A 27,313-nucleotide genomic window follows, 5' to 3' on the forward strand; every position below is an offset into this window, starting at 1 on the left:
GGCGTCACTCACTCTCATAGGGGGGACATTTTTCAATGTTTGCTTATGTATTCCTTTTTTTTGTCATTTTTTTCTTACAATTTTTTTTGCTTATGTGCAACGTATTTATCAACTGGTTTAAGCCTGTTGATACATTTTTTTTCACTTAAGCAATTTTTCTTTTTTTGCTTTGGTAGTGGCTTTTTCTGCTCCATGTCTGAGCTGGAGTAAATTTAGTAGGTTTTTTCATGCGATGCGACTTTTTTGCAACTTTCGCACTTGATAAATCTCTGACCACTGCAAGTCAAAAATCACTTTTTGCTTTGGTAAGCAAGATTTAAATTTTTTGCTTAGGACACTCAACATGCAAAAAGTCGCAGAAAAAAGAGCGTAGTCGCACGTGCAACTTTTTTGCGACAATTTTAAGCCAAAAAAACCTACTAAATGCATTGATAAATGTCCCCATAGTATTTCATGGTGATCATTCAGTTGAATGTAATACATGGTGACAATGGTCTTTAGAGCAGCTCTCCTCTCGGACCAATAGAGGGGGGTTCTGTAGCAAGGGGCTCTCTTTCTTGGCATCTATCCTGCATTCTCTCACAGGTTTTATGGACGGGTAAGGCTGGGTAAGGCTTTATTAACATGACCCTATTGGTTTGACTTTAAAGGAGTAGTCCAGTGGTGACTCAGTGGTGAGCAACTTATCCCCTATCCTAAGGATAGGGGATAAGTTGCAGATCGCGGGGGGTCCGACCGCTGGGGCCCCCTGCGATCTCCTGTACGGAACCCTGACAGCCCGCGGGAAGGGGGCGTGTCGACCTCCGCACGAGGCGGCGGCCGACACGCCCCCTCAATACAACTCTATGGCAGAGCCGAAGCGCTGCCTTCGGCAATCTCCAGCTCTGCCATTGAGATGTATTGAGGGGGCGTGTCGGCCGCCGCCTCGTGCGGGGGTCGACACCCGCTATCTCGGCGGAGAGTCGGGGCCCCGTACAGAGAGATCGCAGGGGGCCCCAGCGGTTGGACCCCCCGCGATCTCAAACTTATCCCCTATCCTTAGGATAGGGGATAAGTTTTTCACCACTGGACTACCCCTTTAACCATCAATATTTGGCACTTCATTTTCAGGCTGGGTTCATACTTTGTAAAATAAAAAAAATTAAAAAAACAGCCCTAAAATAGGTATATAAAAAATGGCCATCAGTACACACATTATTTTAAACATGGCTGCTTTCTTCCAGAAACAGTGCCATCCCTGTTCATGGATTATGTCCAGTATTGTAGCTCGGTTCCAGTGAATGTGTCAGAGCTGTAATACCACATACGACCATGCACAGGTGTGGCACTGTTTTTGGAAGAAAGCTAACCAGATGCCAGACTGTTTAGGCCAAGATGGTCACCATGGGGCATGCCATTGGACTGTGGGAGAAAAGACTAAAGAGGGGAGAAATCGCTTCAGAGGGTGTATTTCCATGATTAACAAAGAGCCACATAGCATGGCGAGTGTGCGAGAACCATTTGCAATGAAGGCAATGGCTGCGTATGGTCTGGAGTATAGTTGACGTCTCAACAAGTTATCGAGACGCAGACACATGTAGTGAGAGAATGAGATTGGCGCTAATTTACTGGAGTGTAGTTTTTTTTCCACGGTATAATTTTTTTTTACACATGCTCTGATCTGTAGGGTTTTCCTCAGCTCATATCCACCACATTTTCTGTGGAAACCCTAGTAAATATGTTGGGATTTTTTGATTATGTTTGGGCAACAACCAGGCCCCTTTCCCTAGTGACCACACCCCTTTTTCCGGTTTTCTAAATAAAACAGAGAGTTGGTCAGGTTTTTACATTGTTTTGGGGAAATTCTGGCGCAGACAAAATTTTTGCCGCAATGCGACAAATTCTGGCGCACAACCCGACAAAACAGGTCAGGTTTACAATAGTAAATCAGGGTCAATATGTACTTAAAGGGGAGGAAGATTGTTCACTGGTAGCCACAGCGGCGAGAAACTGATATTTCTAGTAGTCCTCCTCCGACAAGTAAGGAACATTAGAAATGGTGCCAAGGACAATGGGGGGAGTTTTATCAAAATCTGTCCTGAGGAAAAGTGACTTATAGCAATCAATTAGATTGCTTCTAATTAAAGAATCAATTTGATTGGTTTCTATGGGCAACTGGTCAACTTTTCCTCTGCACAGGTTTTCATAAATCTCCCCCAAGGAGTGTAAATGTAAAGTTACCGCCACGTTGAAGGGGTACTGCACCCCCAGACATCTTATGCCCTATCCAAAGGACCCCAGCAGGATCACCCTGCTGCACCCGGCATTTGTTTAGAGCATTGGGTGCAGCGCTGGAGCCCCGGAGGCTCGTGACGTCATGGTAACGCCCCCTCAATGCAAGTCTATGGGAAGGGGTGTGATGGCCTCCACGACCCCCTCCGATAGACTTGCCTTGAGGGGGCGTTACCATGACATTATGAGTGGGGCGTGACCGTGACATCACGAGCCTCCGCCCCGCATAGGCAGCCATCCGGCATGAAGTGGAGTTCGCTCCGTGCACCAGATACCGCAGCCGAGACTGCCTTATGCCCTTTGGATAGGGGATAAGATGTCAAGGGGAGGAGTACCCCTTTAAATGGAACACTCTGGCTATATAACAGTGAGTGCAATTGTCGTACAAGCTGCTAGCATATAAATGGTCAAGGCGATTCTCGAAATGGGTAGTGACATAGTAGATGCAGGTGGTAGAACCTCATGAATAATAAAGTGTTGCATGCCGTGGTCACCCAGAACAGCATAGAAGGTTTGGGTAAAAGTCTTCAGCTATCTTGAGGCACAACCTGAGCTCACGTCTTGTAGTGACTGTACGAGCAATGTGCTCTGCTGTTCATGAGATTATGTCCACAACTGGGAAAGAAATCATCACGCTGTGTTTGTCTTCTAGAGACTGTAACTATTAAGCCTATGTACCAAACAGAGACAGTAAGAGCCGTGTGTATTGTACCATCTACATAAGAGAAGAGAGGCTTCCTGCTTGTGTCATAAAGTGTCTGTGAAATTTAGGGAAAAGTAATACATTGCACCCCATAGATAAGTGGTCTCGGATATCATGCTGAAAGTTGTAGTTTTGCAATAACTGGAGGTCGCATTTTGGTGACCTGGGGTTTTCATTTTAATTTCTTTAAACATTATTTTAAAAAGTTTTGTTTGTTTTTTATCTATTCTTTTTTGCTACAACAAACACTTGTGCAGTTTTCAGACCAGCAATTTTGCAAAAAATGTTTTAAAAAATAATGTAAAAAAAATTAAATAAAAAGCTTTTGCTGTGGATGTAAAATTATAGTAAAACCACAAAAGAAAAGGCAACAACCACAAAAATATAACAAAGCAAACAAATTTTATTTGTTTATTAGCCTATACATTAAAATAGATAAAAACTCATAGAATGGGTAAAAAAGCTGGATATACTCAAGAAACGGTGGAGGTGGTGGCAGAGGAAGCATAGACATATATATGGAATGATTGGTCAATAAGAAATGGCAATAAATAAATACTGTAATCGTGTCATCAATCTCAATATAAGCATACCATAAAAAGATGCTGGAATAAAAGCCACGAGAAGAACGGACACATACTGATATAAAAATAAACACATTGCTTATAGAAATGAAAAAGACATCAAAAGAACATGAAGAGCATATGAATAACCTGCTATGTATACTGCCCGAAACCAATCGTCTGTGTACCCCAACATACATTATACCATAAGGCTGATGAAGCCATAATATTCTGCTGAATGGGAATCAATGAACAGCCAATTTTCAGTTGAGTTCAATGGAAATTAAAAGATGGAAATTAAAAAGATGTCCATTTTTGGTTTATTTTTTGACCCAGAAAAAAGCTGTTTTTGGGCTTTCTCCGAAAAAATCTCTGGGATACAAAAAACGTATCCCCTATCCTAAGGATAGGGAATTAGTGTCAGATCGCGGGGGAATCTCCCGCATGGCTCCACTGCTTTCCTTCTATTTGGAGTGTGCCAACCACCGCAAGAAGCGCTGTCCGACATGCTCCCTCCATGCAGCTCTATGGGAGAGCCAGAGATTCCCGAGTGCAGTGCTCCAGTTCTCCCATAGAGATGCATTGAGGGCTTTGTGCAGTGGTCGAAACGCCCCATTCAGGAGGAGAGCCAGGGGACAGTACGGGAGCTATGTGTCCTATTCTTAGCATAGGAGATAAGTTTTTCTATCCTGGAGATCTCCAAGATGCTGTGTGTGAACATAGCTTTACTTTAAGGGCTGCAGTGACTGATGTGGCCATAGATACCAATAATTATGATACCAAGCTCAGATCTAAGTTTTCAGATCTTCTACTGTCATCGAGTTGGATGTTAGATTCTTTCCAAGGCGCAGAACATGGCCGCTGTGACATAATCTTCACCGCCCGGGCTAGGACATAGGTGACATTTTCCCAAACTGCTGCAGATGCTGATTTGTGTCGGGGGTCACAGCGGGGAATAATGGATTTTCCTCCAGAGGTTATGATAATTTACCATTTTACCAGTTTAGATTGCTTGTTCGCATAGACAGCATTCCTTCATATGTAAAGGAAACTAAAAGCCAAAGGACAAATTTATGCAACTCGAATGAAGATTAAACATCCATATATATCTGATATAGTAACTGAATGTAAACTGGAAAATAGCACTGTTAAAGGGGTTGTCCAGGATGCAGCATAGCGCATTGGATGCGAAAGCTTCCTGGCACCTTCCCAGTACTACCCAGCACTGTGCCAGCTATGTCTAGTACTGCCAGAAAGGCTAATACTGAGAGCTATGCTGTACCAACGTGGACATGAGTGGCACTGCATTGAGTTCAACAGTTTTCCAAATGAGACCTTTTTATCTACCAATCATTGTGTACCATGACCCTGTCAGCCACACGTTGAAGGCCTAGATAAACCTCCAGTTATAGATCTCTCCAATGATAGATTGATCCACAATTGACTTCCAATCTTGTGATCAGTAGGCACCCCAGTGGTTGAACCTCCACTGATCCAACATGGACATGAGTGGCACTGCGTCAGTGTTGAGTAATTTAAAACTGAGACATTAGTTCTCCAGTGAAACCTGTTTATCTACCGATTATGTAAGGGAGTTGGACCCTGTCAGTCACATCTTAAAGGCCTAGATAGAGCTCCAGTTATAGATCTCTTCAATTATAGATCAATGCACAATTGTCTTTTGTTCTTGTGATCAGTACGCACCCAGTGGTAGGACCTCGATCAATCCAACATGGAGATGTGTGGCACTGCGTCAGCTTCAGTACTATAATACTGAGACAACAGTTCTCCAATAAGACCTTTTTACCTACCAATTATTGGGGGAGGAGGGTTACCATGGGTTGGATTCTGTCAGTCACATAATAAAAGTAGACCTCTAGTTATAGATCTCTCCAATGATACATCCGTAAACAATTGGCTTACATTCTTTAGACCAGTAGGGACCTCACTGGTCGGATCACCATCAATCAGCTAGGAATCCCTTATCCTATGGCTAGGAGATAACTTTTAATTTTGGGATCATCTCTTTACGGTTATAACTATAGGGAGTGCTGAGATGGGAGTCCCTGCTCTACTACGGTGATGTCAATAGAACCATCAAAAACTATCCTTATTGCACAACACAACTACTTTGTATGTGCACACAGGCTTTTCACATAAAGTAAAGTGTGTGTTATTTTAGGTATTGTTTTCCCAAAGCAGTTGGTACAGTTTTTGACTATTAATTTGTATTGACATTTTTTGCATGTATTGTCCATGGTAATGGTCTCTAGCAACAGGTCAAGAGCAGCTTACATGCAGTGAAATGTATTAGGTAAACTACACAAACCATCCACTTTGGTGTAACCTTGGACTACTTTGTACTTCATGTAACTCTATTCCCCTCGCCTGTATAAAATAATTGTAAAAACATTTCAATATGACAGGCACAGTGTGTGGTATTTCACCAACACAGGATCCCCTCTTTTATTTCCTCATTCAACCTTGTGTATCACTTGATATTGAAGGATATTGTCACGTATGGGCAGAGAAGAGTGAAGCCCTAAACTCACCCTCTCCGCCTTGCCTACTTGCATACCCGTCCTAGGCGATGGGTCCACAACCACGGTGACAGTCCCTGTCCGAATACATGCAGGGAGTCAAACGTCAATAAAATAAACTATAATACAGACGGAGGTTGGGACACTATATGGAATCACACACACTAACAGAAATAATAACTAAACATACACACACAATAAGTCACAGTCCACAAGCCGAGTCAATACCAAGAGATTACAGAAATGCCAAATCGCAGAAACAGGAGAAGAGTCAGAGAGCGGAGCCAATAAGTCAAATATGCCAGAAATTCAAGATACAATACAAACGCTAGCTAGGAGTAAGAGCTCTTTCGCAGGCGAGGTATGAGAGCCAGCTTAAATAGGCCCATACCAGGTGCTCTCATCAAGGTCAGCTGACCAGTCCAGGCAGCTTGACGTAGCCCAAGAACCAAAACAAAACTGAGAGAACTGTCAGAACCGTTTAACCCCATGGGTTCTGACAGATATATTATTTAGGCTTCTTTTGTTCTAGTGAAACAAGAAGTTTAATTTCAGTTTTCTAGAATTGTAAAAATTCTAAAACATCATTAGGACAAATAATAGGAATAGTCATTATAATGATTATGCCACATTATGCATGTACCAATGATAAACCATTTTTTGTAATCCCATTGACTTGTTCACATTATGTTTTGCTCTATATTTGTGTCCTAATACAAAATCTGTACTGTTTATGATACCAATGTATACTTATGTGCAAGGGTCAAGTACTGGGAAAAAAAAGTGTCAGAATTCAGTAGGGCTGCAGCTAACAATTATTGATTAGTTGGACGATTAATAGCAAAATGATGAAAAAAAAGGGGTTTAAAAACGATGTACTTTAGACATATAAAAACAAGTTAACTCACATAATCATAAAAACATGTGCATATTTTTGCGGCACATCTGTTGCTGCAGATTTTGCTGCCCATTGACTTGCATGGGTAGCAAAATCTGCTACAGCAAATCTGCAGCAGATAATACGTATGTGTGAACATACTCTTAGGGTAGGGTCACACGTAGCGCATCCGCAGCATATTTGATGGTGCCTCCATATTTGAGTGTACCTCCTTCTGTGCCGTGTGTCCTGCTTTTTTTCTGCTCGTAACAGCAATCCGACTCTTTGAGCAGACATACAGTGATCTGCGAGTCGCCGCACGCATACACAGTGTACTTACAGACATCGCAACGCTCTCGGCCTATGTCAGGGAGCAGGGGGACCGGCCGCGATGTCTGTAAATACATGTGCACAGCGACTTGCAGATCACTGTGTGTCTGCTCATAGCGGTGGATTGCTGCTATGAGCAAACAAAAGCCGGACGCACGGGCACGGAAGGAGGCACACTCTAGGGATGGTCAGAAGCGCATCCGCAGCATCAAATACCCTGCAGATGCGTTAGGTGTGACCCTACCCTTACAATGGATAGCATGTCCACATTCTCAGGGCCGAGGCTAGCTCTCTTCTACAATCTAATTTTCCAGCTTTAGAGATGAGACATTCTAATGAAGTGGACGTACTTGGTATACACAAGTATGATCCTGCTAGTTTGTCCAATGTTTTCTGTAAAAATGTTGAATAATCATTGCAGCCCTAGAACTCACCTAAGATTTCCACTCAAGTGCTGGTCCTACAGGACTCCTGCAAATAGGAACAGTGTTCCTGATGTGAAAGTAATGCAGAAACTCCATTCCCATACCTTCATGCAGGACTTGAGCCCTGCATATGTGAAAGAGGGACATTTAAAGGCGTACTCCGGCCTTGAGACATCTTATCCCCTATCCAAAGGACAGGGGATAAGATGTCTCACTGTGGGGGTCCTGCCGCTGGGGACCCCCACAATCTTGTATTCACCACCCACCTGTTTGAACTGCACGCCGTGGTGCCAGCTCACAAACAGCCGGGTGGCGACAACGGGGCCAGAGTATTGTGACGTCACGACTCCGCCCCCGTGTGACGTCACCCCCCGCCCCCGCTATGCAAGTCTATGGGAGGGGGCGTGATGGCCGTCAAGCCCCCTCCCATAGACTTGCATAGCGTGGGCAGCGGGTGACGTCACACGGGGGTGGAGTCGTGACATCACGATACTAGGTCCTAGGTGTAGCTGCTACAACTGCACCTCTTGTAGCTAGGCCCCTTTTAAAAAAAAGTGTGAATATCAAAACTTGGTAAAACCACTCTTCAATCCGCAGGGGTCATCCTAGGAATGAGATCCCTTTAAGGGCCGCTGGATGATTTTATAATGATGTGTTCAGGACTTGGTATGCCTGAACGACATCTTTAATGCTGCTGCTGCAAGGACATATAGGAATGAGGTAGGAAATGAAAGCGGACAGTACATTAACATGCTGCCACAGGATACTAATAGGGGTGTTTATCAAAATTAACAAGTTTGTTAGAAACAATGAGGTTCAGAATAGATCTTTGTTTTCACCCTGGGCTATTCATTACATCTGTCAATGGCATACACAAGGCCGGCGGATTATTGTTCTAACAATGATCCCTCGAATCAAGCTTCGAAGAGAGAAAGCGCTCAAAGTCATACTCTGATTTATAAAACGAATCGTAACCCATGCCATAGAATGACCTAAAAACAGTCAAAATAAATGGGCCGTTGGTAGGGGACCCCCTTTTCTTCCTGTCTTCCACATCTGATGTCACCTAATGCATCAGCAAAAGGCAACACTTAAAGGGGTTCTCCACTGGAAAAAAAAATTTTTTAAATCAACTGGTGGCAGAAAGTTAAACAGATTTGTAAATTACTTCTATTAAAAAAATCTTAATCCTTCCAGTACTTAACAGCTGCTGTATGATCCACAGGAAGTTATTTTCTTTTTGAATTTCCTTTCTGCCTGACCACAGTGCTCTCTGCTGACACCTCTGTCCATGTCAGGAACTGTCCAGAGCAGGAGATGTTTACTATGGGGATTTGCTCCTACTCTGGACAGTTCCTAAAATGGACAGAGGTGTCAGCAAAGAGCACTGTGGTCAGACAGAAAGGACATTCAAAAAGAAAAGAACTTCCTGTGGATCATATAGCAGCTCATAAGTACTGGAAGGATTAAGATTTTTTAATAGAAGTAATTTACAAATCTGTTTAACTTTCTGCCACCGGTCTATAAAAAAAAAAATATATATATATATATATATTTTTTTTTTTCCAGTGGAGTACCCCTTTAATAATGTAAAAGCTAAAATAAAAAACAGTTTATAATAAGTGTTGCCCACATTATTAAGTAACCCCATACAGTGCCTCAGATATGCCAACCATAGAAGTCCCCCATATTGCTGGCCAAGTGGCTCCCTGTCTCGGAGCCCAGGCTACATTTACCTGTTGCAGTCTAGGTCTAGGTCAGGCCTCACATGTCTTTTTATGTGTCTAGCTTCTGTGTTTGGCTCACAAATCCATCAGTTCTGCTGCTCACTGCTTGCTCATTCTGACATCCACTGCTCAGGAAGGGGTGTGTCCGAGGAATGCACTGAGCCTGCCCTTACTCACCATGCATTAACTTCCTCCCTGAGTCTGTTGTGCTGTGCTGAGCTTCTTCAATCAATGCAGGCTGCCCTGTAACCCCCTTCTCTCTGATAGTCTGATAGACAGGACAGGAGTGAGCACAGAGGAGTACTAGTCCTGTCCTCACTTACTAGACTTTGTCCATGTCTGTGCTTCAGCCGGGGCAAAGATGATGAAGACACCTAGTATAAGCCATGATTTCTATAAAAAGGAGATGACATTTTTTTATGAAGTATATTAGAAAGATTAAGGTTTTGCCAAGATGTACGACATGTAAAAAAGGTTTTGGATCTGACAGTGCTCATTTAAGCTTATTTAAATAAAAAAAAACAACACATGATGTAATGATGATGTCATACGTAACGTCATCATTGAATGACAAGTCACTAAACATCTGGCTGCTCGTTTTGCTCCTTAGATAAATCTTCATTAATTCTCCCAGTACTCAGCATCCAGCAAAAATGTATATCTCCGCGCATTGGGCAACGCACAGTTAATTCTTGCCCCAGCATATGTATAATATTGACTGTACCTGTATATTTAATGGGTTTTGTTCTCTATGTGAAATCAGATTGTACACCCCTCCCCCCCCCCCTTTTTTTTTTCTTCCCAGTGATCAAAACCAGCACAATTGTCATCGCTTTACTTAATCCCTCTTGTGGAGTCAGCAGGTTCTGTATAAAATTCTTCACTGGAGGCTTTTTAGCTCCCAGGGGGCCCCTGTTTGGTCTTACTGTAATCACTAATTCAAAGACATCTTGCTTTGTGCACAGAACGACGCACATTTATCACATTCTCGCGCTTACCTATATGTTTATTCTATACTGGGAAGTGAGTGTGCCCACCACATATACAACACATAGGCACAGCATGGGGGAAGTGGAGGATTTTCTGTAAGTAATGCTCGATAAGGATTTCCTGCTCTATACTCCTTTTCTTTGTGTTGTCTTCCTGACCTTGGTTTTGACCTTCAAAGTCTTTTCTGTTTCTTAATTTCTTTACTTTTCAGTATGGTATTTTTAGCATATAGTCTATACTTTGCTCAATGCCTCCTTCTTACTGTCTCCAGTTGGTTTAATAGGAAAGACTTGAACTTGGCTGGATGGTCCTTGTGTTGGTTCTTGTGTTGGTCCATGTGTTGGTTCTTGTGTTGGTCCTTGTGTTGGTCCTTGTGTTGGTTCTTGTGTTGATCCTTGTGTTTGTTCTTGTGTTGGTCCTTGTGTTGGTTCTTGTGTTGGTCCTTGTGTTGGTTCTTGTGTTGGTCCTTGTGTTGGTTCTTGTGTTGTTCCTTGTGTTGCTTCTTGTGTTGGTCCATGTGTTGGTCCTTTTTTTGTCCTTTTGTTGGTTCTTGTGTTGGTCCTTGTGTTGGTCCTTGTGATGATCCTTATGTTGGTTCTTGTGTTGGTTCTTGTGTTGGTCCTTGTGTTGGTCCTTGTGTTTATTCTTGTTTTGGTCCATGTGTTGGTTCTTTTGTTGGTCCTTGTGTTGGTTCTTGTGTTGGTCCTTGTGTTGGTTCTTGTGTTGGTCCTTGTGTTGGTCCTTGTGTTGGTCCTTGTGTTGGTTCTTGTGTTGGTCCTTGTGTTGGTTCTTGTGTTGGTCCTTGTGTTGGTTCTTGTTTTTGTCCATGTATTGGTTCTTTTGTTGGTCCTTGTGTTGGTTCTTGTGTTGGTTCTTGTGTTGGTCCTTGTGTTGGTCCTTGTGTTGGTTCTTGTGTTGGTCCTTGTGTTGGTTCTTGTGTTGGTCCTTGTGTTGGTTCTTGTGTTGGTCCATGTGTTGGTTCTCTTGTTGGTCCTTGTGTTGGTTCTTGTGTTGTTTCTTGTGTTGGTCCTTGTGTTGGTCTTTGTGTTGGTTCTTGTGTTGGTCCTTGTGTTGGTTCTTGTGTTGGTCCTTGTGTTGGTTCTTGTGTTGGTCCTTGTGTTGGTCCTTGTGTTGGTTCAGTTGGTTCTTGTGTTGGTTCTTGTGTTGGTCCTTGTGTTGGTTCTGTTGGTTCTTGTGTTGGTCCTTGTGTTGGTTCTTGTGTTGGTCCTTGTGTTGGTCCTTGTGTTGGTTCTTGTGTTGGTCCATGTGTTGGTTCTCTTGTTGGTCCTTGTGTTGGTTCTTGTGTTGGTTCTTGTGTTGGTCCTTGTGTTGGTCTTTGTGTTGGTTCTTGTGTTGGTCCTTGTGTTGGTTCTTGTGTTGGTCCTTGTGTTGGTTTTTGTGTTGGTCCTTGTGTTGGTCCTTGTGTTGGTTCAGTTGGTTCTTGTGTTGGTCCTTGTGTTGGTTCTTGTGTTGGTCCTTGCGTTGGTTCTGTTGGTTCTTGTGTTGGTCCTTGTGTTGGTTCTTGTGTTGGTCCTTGCGTTGGTTCTGTTGGTTCTTGTGTTGGTCCTTGTGTTGGTTCTTGTGTTGGTCCTTGTGTTGGTCCTTGTGTTGGTCTCCAGGTTCCCTGTTTATGCTGAACTTCTTTCAGCTCTCTATAGGTAGCCTTTATTACCCTATCATTTCCTCTTGGCCCATGTCACTAGTGTTTTTTGTATATTTCCCTACACGTCCACGCACACACTTGTCCTCTTCCTTCATTTTTTTCTCTCTTTCAAAGTCATTTCTGTTCCTCGATTTCTTTTCAGTATAGGATTTTTAGCATACAGTCTGTACTTTGCTCATTATCTCCTTCTTACCGTCTCCAGTTGGTGTAATTGGAAAGACTTGACCTGGCTGGATGGTCCTTATGTTGGTTCTTGTGTTGGTCTCCATGTTCCCTGCTTAAGCTTTACCCTTCATCCACTTTTTATAGGTAACCTTTATTACTTTGTCCTTTCCTTCTTGGCCCATGTCCTTAGTTTTTTTATTTCTATACATAGTCTATACTTTGCTCATTATCTCCTTCCTACTGTCTCCAGTTGGTGTAATGGAAAGACTAGACCTGGCTGGATGGTCCTTGCGTTGGTCCTTGTGTTGGTTCTTGTGTTGGTCCTTGTGTTGGTTCTTGTGTTGGTCCTTGTGTTGGTCCTTGTGTTATTCTCCAGGTTCCCTGCTTATGCTTATGCTGAATTTCGTTCAGCTCTTTGTAGTTAAACTTTATTACCCTATCACTTCCTCTTGGCTCATGTCATTATTTTTACATGTCCACCCAAAAACATGTCGTCTTCCTTCCAATTTTCCTCTTTTCAATCTTCAGCCTTCCTTTCTTAAAGGGGTTCCCCGGTGGAATTTTTTTTTTTTTTTTAAATTAACTGGTGCCAGAAAGTTAAACAAATTTGTAACTTACATCTTTAAAAAAAAAATCGTAATCCTTCCAGCACTTATCAGCTGCTGTATACTACAGAGGAAGATATTTTCTTTTTTAAAGGAGTAGTCCAGACCTGAAAAAATTTTCCCCTTATCCTAAGGATAGGATAGGGGATAAGCTTCAGATCGTGGGGGGCTCTGACCGCTGGGGCGGGGGCTCTCCAGTAGGGGGTCCCGGCAGCCGGGGAAGGGAAGGGGGCTTGTTGACCACTGCACGAAGCGGCGGCCGACACCCCCCCCCCCCCCCCTCAATACAGTGCTATGGCAGAGCCGGAGATTGCCGAAGGCAGCGCTCCGGCTCTGCCATAGCGTTGTATTGAGGGGGCGTGTCAGCCGTTACTTCGTGCGGTGGTCAACACGCCCCCTTGCGGCGGGCTGTCGGGATCCCCGTACAGGAGATCGCGGGGGCCCCAGCGGTCGGACCCCCCACGATCTGAAACTTATCCCCTATCTTTAGGATAGGGGATACGTTTTTCAGGACTAGATATCTCCATTAATTTCATTTCTGTCTGACCACAGTGCTCTCTGCTGACACCTCTGTCCATATCAGGAACGGTCCAAAACAGGAGAGGTTTGCTATGGGGATTTGCCCCTGCTCTGGGCAGTTCCTGACACGGACAGAGGTGTCAGCAGAGAGCACTGTGGTCAGACTGTAAAGAACTACACAACTTCCTCTGTAGTATACAGCATATATATATATATATATATATATATATATATATATATATATATTCCACTGGAGTACCCCTTTAATATTTGCCTATTTAGAGTTTTGACAACTTTCATGCAAAGTTTCCTCCTTTCTGCCCTGTCTTTTGTGACGTTCTTTTTCTCTGCTAAATATTCCAAAACTTAAAAAAAAAAAATTTCAACCCTTTCATTTTTAAAGTATCTTCAATATACGCTGATTCTTGAAGATGCATGGAGACAACCACTCCAGTGGTCTCCAAACCTTGGACCTCCAGCTGTTGGGGATTGAGTAGATCAGTGATCTTAAAATTGTGGACCTCCAGCTCTTGCAAAACTACAACTCCTAGCATGCCCAGACAGCCAACGGCTGTCTGGGCATGCTAGGAATTGTATTTTTGCAACAGCTGGAGGTCTGCAGTTTGGAGACCACTGATCTACTCAATCCTCATCCCCATTGTAACTTTTCCAAATGCAAAATGCATTGACCTTAAAGGGGTACTCTGTAAATCAACTGGTGCCAGAGGGTTAAACAGATTTGTAAATGACTTCTATTTAAAAATCTTAAAAAGCCTTCCTGTACTTATCAGCTGCTGTATGCTCCAGAGGAAGTTGTGTAGTTCTTTCCAGTCTAAACACAGTGCTCTCTGCTGACACCTCTGTCCATGTCAGGAACTGTCCATAGCAGGAGCAACTCTCCATAGTAAACTTCTCCTGCTCTGGACAGTTCCTGACACGGACAGAGGTGTTAGCAAAGAGCACTGTGGTCAGACTGGAAAGACCTACACAACTTCCTCTGGGGCATACAGCAGCTGATCAGTACTGGAAGGATTAAGATTTTTAAATAAAAGCCATTTACAAATCTGTTTTACTTTCTGGCACCAGTTGATTTGATAACATTGGTTTTCCACCAGAGTACCCCTTTAAAGGGGTACTGACATCTTATCCCCCATCCAAAGGATAGGGGATAAGATGTCAGATCGCGGGGGACCCCCGGGATCTCGGCTGCAGCACCCCACTCTCATTACTGCACAGAGCAAACTCGCTCTGTACGGAATGACGGGTGATAAAGGGGCCGGAGCAGCGTGATGTCACGGCTCCGCCCCCTCGTGAGGTCACGGCCCGCCCCCTCATTACAAGTCTATGGGAGGGGGCTTGCTCTGTGCAGTAATGATAGCAGGGTGCTGCAGCCGAGATCCCGGGGGTCCCCCACGATCTGACATCTTATCCCCTATCCTTTGGATAGGGGATAAGATGTCCTGGGGCGGAGTACCCCTTTAACATAAACAATCCAATGCTGGGTTGCTGCCACTATCACAGACCAGAATAATTGGTATTGTGTATGAATTGATGCTACCAATACTGTACTGTAAGTCAACATGAAGGTCATGACCAGATCTTCTCAAGATCCATCATTATGGCCCATGGGCATTTGCTTTATTTATGTACTGTGGACTTAACATATTTCCCTTTTTTTTTTTTGTCAACTTTTTATCCATTTTATCCATTAGGGTGTGAAAATAGTAAAAAAAAAAAAAAAAAAATATTTATTCTGAATATTAAAGGGGTTATCCAGGAAAAAACTTTTTAAAATATATCAACTGGCTCCAGAAAGTTAAAGAGATTTGTAAATGACTTCTATTAAAAAATCTTAATCCTTTCAGTACTTATGAGCTTCTGAAGTGAAGGTTGTTCTTTTCTGTCTAAATCCTCTCCGATGACACCTGTCTCGGGAAACACCCCGTTTAGAAGAGGTTTGCTATGGGGATTTGCTTCTAAACTGGACAGTTCCCGAGACAGGTGTCATCAGAGAGGACTTAGACAGAAAAGAACAACCTTAACTTCAGAAGCTCATAAGTACTGAAAGGATTAAGATTTTTTAATAGAAGTCATTTACAAATCTGTTTAACTTTCTGGAGCCAGTTGATATATATATATATATAAAGTTTTTTCCTGGAATACCCCTTTAACAACAAAAAAATTCTTTTTTTTATTTTTTATTTATTTTTGACTAAAGGCTTCCTTTAAAGAAAGCCGCAAAATACTGAGAATTGAGAGTCTCTTCGCAATACACTTCCCCACTTTCCGGTACTCCTCCAGATTTTCATTTCTTTTAATACTACTCCTATTGATCTGTTGATCTTTGTATCAGACTATGGTTTGCTTTATTCTGCCCTTTGATAGTTCTTTAGATGTGCCGTTCCTTCTGGCCTTTTCATCCTATCAGTTGCAGCATTTTTCCTTCTCTGCCAAGAAGTGTCATGAGTTTCTAAAAATGCATCTCTAGACAATGTTCCTCGTTGTCACTTAAAGGACTTATATGGTATTTACAAATACAGTGAAGTGAATGGGGAACAAAATCAGCAGCACAAAATATGCAGCAGACCTTGTACGTGTGAACGTACCCATAGGGATTTATGAGTTAACAAAGATTATGGAGACAACCCCAGTTTATATGTCCAATTAGTACATATAAATGTCATTAAAGGGGTACTCCGGTGAAATATATATTTTTTTAAATCAACTGGTGCGAGAAAGTTAAACAGATTTGTAAATTACTTCTATTAAAAAATCTTAATCCTTCCTGTACTTATTAGCTGCTGAATACTACAGCGGAAATTCTTTTCTTTTTGCAACACAGAGCTCTCTGCTGAATCACGAGCATAGTGCTCTCTGCTGACATCTCTGTCCATTTTAGGAACTGTCCAGAACAGCATATGTTTGTTATGGGGATTTCTTTTTACTCTGGCAGTTCCTAAAATGGACAGAGAGGTCAGCAGAGAGCACTGTGGTCATGATGTCAGCAGACAGCTCTGTGTTTCAAACGGAAATGAATTTCCGCTGTAGTATTCAGCAGCTAATAAGTACAGGAAGGATTAAGATTTTTTAATAGAAGTCATTTACAAATCTGTTTAACTTTCTGGTGCCAGTTGATTAAAAAAAAAAGTTTTTCACCGCAGTACTGATGGGCTATTGCACAGGACCCCCATCTATAAGCCAGAACGGAAAGGAATTCCGTAAAAGGAGCTTTTTATTCTGGTGGGCTTGACAATACTTCATATGGTGGTCCCTTAAGTTACAATCTTAATTGGTTCCAGGACGACCATTGTATGTTGAGACCATTGTATGTTGAGACCATAACTCTATAGCAGCACCACCAAAAATACAGAAAAAATTATGCACAAATGAATAACTAAACAATAAATGCAAGAAAGTTAACAAAATCTTTATTGAAGTATATCATTAATTAAAAGACGATAGCACAAATACATAATAAAAACAAGGCACCAGAAAATACTACAGATGGGTAGGTGAGGACTGGAACTGAGTATAGAGAGGTAATGAATATAGATGTAAATACAAGGTCAAAGGGCAATCAAAGTATATGTCAGAGATGGAGACGCACCAAATGGCTGCTGAACGCAAGCACGAGGGCAAGGAGAGAATAAGCAAAAGGGATCAAACCCAAGGACCAGAGGGAACAAGTATGCCAGACCTTACCTACCAACCCCAACGATCGTTTCACCACTAAATGGCTTCCTCAGGGGGTGTAGGTGTCTACCATTACTCTATAGAAACCTGGTAATTGGTTCGGAAGCCCCAAAATGTCATCCAAAAATAATACAGATAAAACAAGTTCTACAGCTTCCTGCTGGGAGCTGTAATCACTGTCTATGTAGAGGACAGGAGCTTCTTCAGGGTCCTGTACAGAACACACAGTGTCCTAAAAAAGGTAAAATGGAGCCGCCCCCACCTGGTGTCCAAAGGAGCAGCTAAGGGTGCGTTCACACGGCCGTCTGTCCCAATTCAGGTTCTGTTGTTGCTGTTTGTAAACGGATTACAAACAGTTGTAAAATAATCCCATTACAATCCTTTCACATCCGTTTGCACCCTTCTGCGCTCATTTCCGTTTTTGTTTTCTTACGGGAGAAAAGACATGCAGTATTTTTAAAAAAGAAAGAATGTCCCGCGCTGGTGGTGCACTTAAAAGCTTATTTATTTCTTGTCATGGAGTCACAATACAGGTAAAAGAACATCTGACGCGTTTCGCACCCACAGGTGCTTAATCGTCTACGATTAAGCGCCTGTGGGTGCAAAACGCGTCAGGCGTTCCTTTACCTGTATTGTGACTCCATGACAAGAAATAAATAAGCTTTTAAGTGCACCCCCAGCGCTGGACATTCTTTCTTTTTGGATTATTGCCGTGAAGCCGTGCGCAGGTGGATTGCATTGGCCGTTGGTGAGAAGCGCGCAGCTTTCTTTCTTTGTGTGCAGCACATGCAGTATTTTTTTAAAAGGAAAGAATGTCCAGCGCTGGGGGTGCACTTAAAAGCTTATTTATTTCTTGTCATGGAGTCACAATACAGGTAAAAGAACATCTGACGCGTTTCGCACCCACAGGTGCTTAATCGTCTACGATTAAGCACCTGTGGGTGCGAAACGCGTCAGGCGTTCCTTTACCTGTATTGTGACTCCATGACAGGAAATAAATAAGCTTTTAAGTGCACCACCAGCGCGGGACATTCTTTCCTTTTGGATTATTGCCGTGAAGCCGTGCGCAGGTGGATCGCATTGGCCGTTGGTGAGAAGCGCGCAGCTTTCTTTCTTTGTGTGCAGCACATGCAGTATTTCTTCTCCCGTCAAAAAAATGGAAGAAAAAACAGATACAGTAAATTTAACATTGAAGTCTATGGAAAATGGATGAGCCTTTAATGTCATCAGTTTGCATCCGTTTTTTCATTCTGTTTTTTGCATCCGTTTTTACTTCTGAGCATGCTCAGAACTAAAAAAAAATTTGGGGGGGGGGGGGGGGGATTATTAACTGAAAAATAACAGATCCAAATGGATACAAACGGATAACATCTGTTTGCGTGCGTTATTGTCCGTTTTTTTGTTTGTTTTTTTAAGAGAAGACGGGGACGGGTCCGGTCTAGAGGGCCGTGTGAACGCAGCCTAACCATGGCACAGGTAAAGAGTAGTACAGAACATGTAGTAACTCCCTGTACTCTAGGGGGTGCTACCAGACACCAGTCAGTGCATGCACTTCAGTAATACAGGGGTTTTACCAGTGAATGCCCATTGTGATTGGTTGGTTCTTCCAGCCATTGGCACATTTCGCACATCTGGACTGTCTGCAGCATTGTATGTTGAGTCTGGTTTCAAGTTACAATGGTCTAGACCAGTGGTCTTCAACCTGCGGACCTCCAGATGTTGCAAAACTACAACTCCCAGAATGCCCGGACAGCCAACGGCTGTCCGGGCATGCTGGGAGTTGTAGTTTTGCAACATCTGGAGGTCCGCAGGTCGAAGACCACTGGTCTAGACCATTGTATGTTAAAAATATTGTAACCTGAGGCCATTGTAAGTTGAGGGACCACAGTGCATAGAGCTCCAGTCATTTGAATGACACTGTGTCATACCGAATACTACAAATGTTTGGCTGGTGATGGCTTCCCCTAGCAAGATCAGCTAAAACCATGAGGGAGATTTATCAAAACCTGTCCAGAGGAAAAGTTGCCCAGTTGCCCATAGCAACCAATCAGATCGCTTCCTTCATTTTTAACAAAGGCCTCTGCAAAACGAAAGAAGCGATCTGATTGGTTGCTATGGGCAACTGAACAACTTTCCTCTGCACTGGTTTTGATAAATCTCCCCCCATGTGTATTTGCTCTTAAAGGGGTACTCCGGTGAAAACCTTTTTTCTTTTAAATCAACTGGTGACAGAAAGTTAAACATATTTGTGAATTACTTCTGTTAAAAAAATCTTAATCCTTCCTGTACTTATTAGCTGCTGAATACTACAGAGGAAATTCTTTTCTTTTTGGAATGCTCTCTGATGACTTCACGAGCACAGTTCTCTCTGCTGACGTTATTGTAATAATGCTTTATTTATTGTTGTTCTTAGTGGGATTTGAACCCAAGTCCCCAGCACTGCAGGGCAGCAGTGCTAACCACTGAGCCACCATGCTGCCCCTAGCATACATCTGCTATGCATCTGCTATGCATGGTTGCTAAAATGGACAGAGATGTCAGCAGAGAGCACTGTGCTCGTGATGTCATCATTGTTCCAAAAAGAAAGGAATTTCCTCTGTAGCATTCAGCAGCTAATAAGTACTGGAAGGATTAAGATTTTTTAATAGAAGTAATTTACAAATATGTTTAACTTTCTGCCACCAGTTGATTTAAAAGAAAAAAGGTTTTCACCGGAGTACCCCTTTAAAGGGGTTTTCCAGGCCAAAACTTTTTTTTTATATATCAACTGGCTCCGGAAAGTTAAACAGATTTGTAAATTACTTCTATTAAAAAATATTAATCCTTCCAATAGTTATTAGCTTCTGAAGTTGAGTTGTTGTTTTCTGTCTAACTGCTCTCTGATGACTCATGTCCCGGGAGCTGTGCAGTTCCTATGGGGATATTCTCCCATCATGCACAGCTCCCGGGACGTGACATCATCATTGAGCAGAAAACTTCAGAAGCTAATAACTATTGGAAGGGTTAAGATTTTTTAATAGAAGTAATTTACAAATCTGTTTAACTTTCCGGAGCCAGTTGATATATATATATATATATATATATATATATATATATATATATATATATATATATATATATAAAAGGTTTTGCCTGGAATACCCCTTTAAGGCTGTCTATTTGCCATATCTAAGATGTGCTATAAACAACGCCTCTTGATCTGGAGGACCTAACACATTCATCCATTGTTTAAAATAAGCTCTGTGTAATGCTTCTTTTTACCTGTGGTGGCGCTGCAGAGAAGTGTCTTACTTGCAGGTTTTCCCATAGATCACAGCTGATCACCTATATCCCCTTGTATCAACTTCAACTGGTGCCAGAAAGTAAAACAGATATGTAAATTTCTTCTATTAAAAAATCTTTATCCTTCCAGTACTTTTTAGCTGCTGTATGCTACAGAGGAAGTTCTTTTCTTTTTGAATTTCTTTTTTTGTCTTGTCCACAGTGCTCTCTGCTGACACCTGATGCCCGTATCAGGAACTGTCCAGAGCAGGATAAAATCCTCATAGCAAACCTATGCTGCTCTGGACAGTTCCTGACACGGACAGAGGTGTCAGCAGAGAGCACTGTGGACAAGACAAAAAAGAAATTCAAAAAGCAAAAGAATTTCCTCTGTAGCATACAGCTGCTAAAAAGTACTGGAAGTATAAAGATTTTTCAATAGAAGTTATTTACAAATATGTTTAACTTTCTATCACCAGTTCATTAAAAATAAAAGTTTTCCACCGGAGTACCCCTTTAAGGTTTTTGGAACCAAAGACTTTTGGGTAAGTTATTCATAGTAAGGGTACATTCACACTATGTAATTTTCTTGCTGCGAGGGTTGGCCACGCCTCTCGTAATATCACGGCCACGCCCCCTCAATGCAAGTCTATGGGAGGGGGCGTGGCGACATAGACTTGCATTGAGGAGGCATGGCCGTGACTTCGCAAGGGCCGTTACCGACACCTTGCCACACGAAAACAGCGTTCAGAACATTTAGTTCCAAACGCTGGCCAGTGGAGCACCCCTTTAAAGGGTTACTCCGCTCCCCAGCGTCCGGAACTCAATGTTTCGAACGCTGGGTGCAGGCTTCCGTGTTCACGCCCGCCCCCTCCTGACGTCAACCCTGCCCCCTTGATGTCACGTCCTGCCCCTTCAGTGCAAGTCTATGGGAGAGGACTTGACGGCCGTCGCGCCCCCTTCCCATAGACTTTCATTGAGGGGGGTGTGAGGTCACTAGGCCGGGGCTTGACGTCAAGAGGAGGCGGGAGTGAACACGAAAGCCCGGACCCAGCGTTCGGAACATTGAGTTCCTGACGCTGTGGAGCGGAGTAACCCTTTAATAGGATTTTTCGCAGACTTATTCACACTTCGGAAACTTTGTGGTGGAACAGAATTCCGCTGAGAGATAGAGATATGTTCATTCTTTTGGCGGAATACAGAGCGGAAAGAGCTGCCGGCTATAGTTGCTGGTAAACTTGGTTCTGGCCGCCCTAGTGGTCCGGATACGGGCGGAAAATCCGTAGTGTGCATGGACCCTGACACAGTTTCAGTCAATTGTATTTGTGATCACATGTCGATCAGGGGTAGTGTTTGCTGATGTATAGACGTCTGGAATTTTTGGGCTGACCAGAGTACAGTGGTCCCTCAAGTTACAATATTAATTGGTTCCAGGACGACCATTGTATGTTGAAACCATCGTATGTTGAGACTATGGCCAAGATTTATCAAACTGTGTTTCAGAAAAAAATGAAGAGATTTTCCCACAGCAGCCAATCACAGCTCAGCTAACGAGCTGAGGTAAAGTGAAAGCTGAGCTGTGATTGGCTGCTGTGGGGAAATCACTTCACTTTTACACAGTTTGATAAATCTGGGCCCATAACTCTATGGAAACCTGGTAATTGGTTCTGAAGCCCCAAAATGTCATCTAAAAATAGGAAAAAGTGAGGATTAAAGATAAATAAGTAGATAACTAATATAGATAAAGCAAATCCTTACATATAAAAGTAAGAAAGATCTGCTGGGAGCTGTAAATCACTGTCAGTGTTTTCCAATCCAGGGTGCCTTCAGCTGTTGCAAAACTACAACTCCCAGCATGCCCGGACAGCCAAAGGCTGTCCGGGCATGCTGGGAGTTGTAGTGTTGCAACAGCTGGAGGCACTCTCATTAGGAAACACTGGTGTATGTAGAGGACAGAAGCTTCTTCAGGGTCCTGTACAGAACACGCAATGTCCTAAAAAAGCAAAATGGAGCCGCCCTCACCTGGTGTCCAAAAGAGCAGCTAACCCTGGTACAGGTAAAGAGTACAGAACATGTAATACCTCCCTGTATTGTAGGGGGTGCTACCAGACACCAGTCAGTGCATACACTTTAGGAATACAGGGGTGTTACCAGTGAAATGTCCATTCTGATTGGTCGGTTCTTCCAGCCATTGACATGTTTGGCAGATTCCATAGCATTGTATGTTGAGTCTGGTTTCAAGTTACAATGGTCCAGAAAAGACCATTGTATGTTGAAACTATTGTATGTTGAGGCCATTGTAAGTTGAGGGATCACTGTATTATCTTTTTTTTTTCATAGTGGTTAGTATAGTATTATAGCAATAGTATGGTGTTGCTATTTGATGGTGGAGAGTGCGGAGAGTCTGTGAATTTTTTTTAAGTATGGCAGTAACGTTTCATATTTTTCTTTGACTGCTCGCAACGTTAGAAGGAACCCAGCTGGATATTCAGAGTGCAAACAGTTTGGATGACCCTGAAGTATAAGCTTTATCTCCCAGGCAACAAGATGTATGAAGTGGGCTATATTATCTGTAAGATGTACTGAACACTGGCGGCACGAACACATTGGCATAATGACATAAAGCACTTGTTGATTGTCGCTTCTGTCTCGCCTAAACGGGTAATTCCATAAGTTATATTACCAACATGCATCTGTAGACTTCAAAAGGCCAAAAAGGATTACGCCTTGATAGGCAACCCTTACAAGATTTATAAGACTCACAGACCTCTCAATCATAATATGCTTTTTTATTTATTATGTCATCAAAATCGTCCATCGCGCTAAAGCTGAAAAACTGTGACCCTTAAAGGGGTACTCTGGTGGAAAACTTCTTTTTTAAATCAACTGGTGCCAGAAAGTTGAACAGATTTGTAAATGACTTCTATTAAAAAATCTTAATCCTTCCAGTACTTGTTAGCTGCTAAATACTACAGAGGAGATGCTTTTCTTTTTTGAATCATAGAGCTCTCTGCTGATGTCACGAGCACAGTGCTCTCTGCTGACATCTCTGTCCATTTTAGGAACTGTCCAGAGCAGCATATGTTTGCTATGGGGAATTTCTCCTACTCTGGACAGTTCCTAAAATGGACAGAGATGTCAGCAGAGAGCACTGTGGTCATGATGTCAGCAGAGAGCTCTGTGTTCCAAAAGGAAAACCATTTCCTCTGTAGTATTCAGCAGCTAATAAGTACTGGAAGGAGTAAGATTTTTTAATAGAAGTGATTTACAAATCTGTTTAACTTTCTGGCACCAGTTGATTAAAAAAAAAAAAAAAGTTTGCCACCGGAGTACCCCTTTAACTCTGTCATGGCCATTCTTGGGTCAGGGTAATGTCAATGTCGCCCCCTTGCTTCTCTTTGACACCTTGCGGTTTACCTCGGGTCACCTGATTGTCGTTTTCAGCTTTCTTGCCTCTCATTGGTGTGATGGGGCTCCCCCAGTCCCTCAGTCTCTCTCTTTCTGTGTTTATCCACCCCCCCCCCCTCGCTTTTTTCCCATTCCTCCTTTTTACTGTTTTTTTCTTCTTTTGTTCTCCTGATTATAAGCCTATATTACTGGCTTGACCTTCTTAGATATGTCATGGTTTCATATAGTAAAGTGGCCTTAGTTGTTTTTAGCTTTGTAGCTTCATTGCCCTATGTCTGACCTCTTTCCTTCCCCTTTCACTTTGTCATTATCCACGTTTCTTTGTTATGCTGTATTATCTAGTTATGACGCATCTATGTGACCCCCAGGTCTTTGGGTGTCTTTTTTATTAGTACCTACTTGCTCTAATGATTATGTTGGATGTTTACAGTTTATTCCTTAATTAACTTTACCGTTTGGCAAATAGAGCCTATTAAGGAATACAGCAGATTCATATACAGTGATTCCTCAACTTACAATGGCCTCAACATACAATAGCTTCAACATACAATAGTCTTTTCTGGACCATTGTAACTTGAAACCAGACTCAACATACAATGCTATGGAATCTGCGAAACCTGTCAATGGCTGGAAGACCTGACCAATCAGAATTGACATTTCACTGGTAACACCCCTGTATTCCTAAAGTGTATGCACTGACCGGTGTCTGGTAGTGCCCCCTACAGTACACAGAGGTATTACATGTTCTGTACTCTTTACCTGTATTACTGAAGTGTATGCACTGACTGGTGTCCGGTAGCGCCCCCTACAGTACAGGGAGGTATTACATGTTCTGTACTCTTTACCTGTATTACTGAAGTGCATGCACTGACTGGTGTCTGGTAGTGCCCCCTACAGTACAGGGAGGTATTACATGTTCTGTACTCTTTACCTGTATTACTGAAGTGCATGCACTGACTGGTGTCTGGTAGCGCCCCCTACAGTACATTGAGGTATTACATGTTCTGTACTCTTTACCTGTATTACTGAAGTGTATGCACTGACTGGTGTCCGGTAGCGCCCCCTACAGTACAGGGAGGTATTGCATGTTCTGTACTCTTTACCTGTATTACTGAAGTGTATGCACTGACTGGTGTCTGGTAGTGCCCCCTACAGTACAGGGAGGTATTACATGTTCTGTACTCTTTACCTGTATTACTGAAGTGTATGCACTGACTGGTGTCTGGTAGTGCCCCCTACAGTACAGGGAGGTATTACATGTTCTTTACTACTCTTTACCTGTATTACTGAAGTGCATGCACTGACTGGTGTCTGGTAGTGCCCCCTACAGTACAGGGAGGTATTACATGTTCTGTACTCTTTACCTGTATTACTGAAGTGTATGCACTGACTGGTGTCTGGTAGTGCCCCCTACAGTACAGGGAGGTATTACATGTTCTGTACTCTTTACCTGTATTACTGAAGTGTATACACTGACTGGTGTCTGGTAGCGCCCCCTACAGTACAGGGAGGTATTACATGTTCTGTACTACTCTTTACCTGTATTACTGAAGTGCATGCACTGACTGGTGTCTGGTAGTGCCCCCTACAGTACAGGCAGGTATTACATGTTCTGTACTCTTTACCTGTATTACTGAAGTGTATGCACTGACTGGTGTCTGGTAGCGCCCCCTACAGTACAGGGAGGTATTACATGTTCTGTACTCTTTACCTGTATTACTGAAGTGTATGCACTGACTGGTGTCCGGTAGAGCCCCCTACAGTACAGGGAGGTATTACATGTTCTGTACTCTTTACCTGTATTACTGAAGTGCATGCACTGACTGGTGTCTGGTAGCGCCCCCTACAGTACAGGGAGGTATTACATGTTCTGTACTCTTTACCTGTATTACTGAAGTGTATACACTGACTGGTGTCTGGTAGCGCCCCCTACAGTACAGGGAGGTATTACATGTTCTGTACTACTCTTTACCTGTATTACTGAAGTGCATGCACTGACTGGTGTCTGGTAGTGCCCCCTACAGTACAGGGAGGTATTACATGTTCTGTACTCTTTACCTGTATTACTGAAGTGTATGCACTGACTGGTGTCTGGTAGCGCCCCCTACAGTACAGGGAGGTATTACATGTTCTGTACTCTTTACCTGTATTACTGAAGTGTATGCACTGACTGGTGTCCGGTAGAGCCCCCTACAGTACAGGGAGGTATTACATGTTCTGTACTCTTTACCTGTATTACTGAAGTGCATGCACTGACTGGTGTCTGGTAGCGCCCCCTACAGTACAGGGAGCTATTACATGTTCTGTACTCTTTACCTGTGAAAGGGTTAGCTGCTCCTTTGGACACCAGGTGGGGGCGGCTCCATTTTCCTTTTTTTAGGACATTGCGTGTACTGTACAGGATCCTGAAGAAGCTCCTGTTCTCTACATAGACCAGTGTTTCCCAAAGAGGTTGCCTCCAGCTGTTGCAAAACTACAACTCCCAGCATGCCTGGACAGCCGAAGGCTGTCCGGGCATGCTGGGAGTTGTAGTTTTGCAACAGCTGGAGGTGCCCTGGTTGGGAAACACTGACATAGACCGTGATTTACAGCTCCCAGCAGATCTTTCTTACTTTTATATGTAAGGATTTGCTTTATCTATATTAGTTATCTACTTATTTATCTTTAATCCTCACTTTTTCCTATTTTTGGATGACATTTTGGGGCTTCAGAACCAATTACCAGGTTTCCATAGAGTTATGGTCTCAACATACGATGGTTTCAACATACAATGGTCGTCCTGGAACCCATTAATATTGTAACTTGAGGGACCACTGTATATACTTTATTCATAAGAGATGCATTCACTATCGCACATACATGGCCGCACAGTATAATATTACAGCCTATGAGTACTAGTTTGCTGCAAACTGGTTATTGATTAAGAAATGTATTAAGATGCGGGGAGGAAATTTTTCTCTTAAAATGAGGAAAATTCACTTCTCTGGATAAGAGTTTCTTAAACTTGTCCTCGAGCAACCGATAATCTACTGAGGATTTCCCATAGAGGAAACACTTCTTCCAATTATTGATTCAGAGAAACAAATTAAATCACTGGGAAAATCCCCAAAACATAGCCCGTAAGTTACACATTGTAGGGTGAGTAAGATAGTGGGGTAACTATGAAACGTGTCTAGGTTCCACACACACAGGATCTGCTGCCTAAGGGGCCACAGTGGGGCCTTTTAAATTGAGGGCCCTTTTATAGTTTTTGCATTAGAAACTTGCATTTGGCTGAACCTGGCAATTTTGGCAGGACAGGTCAACTGTCTTATGTGCATGGTGGCCTCCCGACTCTCACCTGAAAAAATATGGATATGATATGAAGAGCAAAATACGACCCATACGTCAGGCGCTGTTCCAATTTCCAAGGTAAAATAAACGTAGCCAAAGCAATATGGCGGTTAAAGTGCCAGCAGGCACTATATTTATTAGAGTAAGAACCAATGACGCGTTTCGGAGGTAGAAACCTCCTTCCTCAGATTGGCATGTGCAATGAAATACAGACAATATATTTATAGGCAAACAAAAAGG

At 42.8% G+C, this 27,313-nt stretch overlaps 2 protein-coding genes across 5 annotated transcripts in view; one reads left to right on the top strand and one right to left on the bottom strand.

The window, feature by feature from the left end:
• The window catches only part of SGCD (sarcoglycan delta), a 607,498-nt gene that overhangs the window by 254,055 nt on the left and 326,130 nt on the right, over window positions 1–27,313 (top strand). The gene's annotated exons all lie outside the window — the stretch shown is intronic.
• LOC130367487 (proline-rich protein 2-like) lies at window positions 11,067–12,358 on the bottom strand. The gene is made up of 2 exons (XM_056569910.1): window positions 12,283–12,358; window positions 11,067–12,028 (listed from the first exon to the last, which is right to left on the bottom strand). The coding sequence occupies exons 1-2, from the start codon at window positions 12,356–12,358 to the stop codon at window positions 11,067–11,069; spliced, it is 1,038 nt and encodes a 345-aa protein (XP_056425885.1).

Source organism: Hyla sarda, chromosome 4, assembly GCF_029499605.1.
Source record: "Hyla sarda isolate aHylSar1 chromosome 4, aHylSar1.hap1, whole genome shotgun sequence".
In the NCBI taxonomy this organism is placed as follows: domain Eukaryota; kingdom Metazoa; phylum Chordata; class Amphibia; order Anura; family Hylidae; genus Hyla; species Hyla sarda.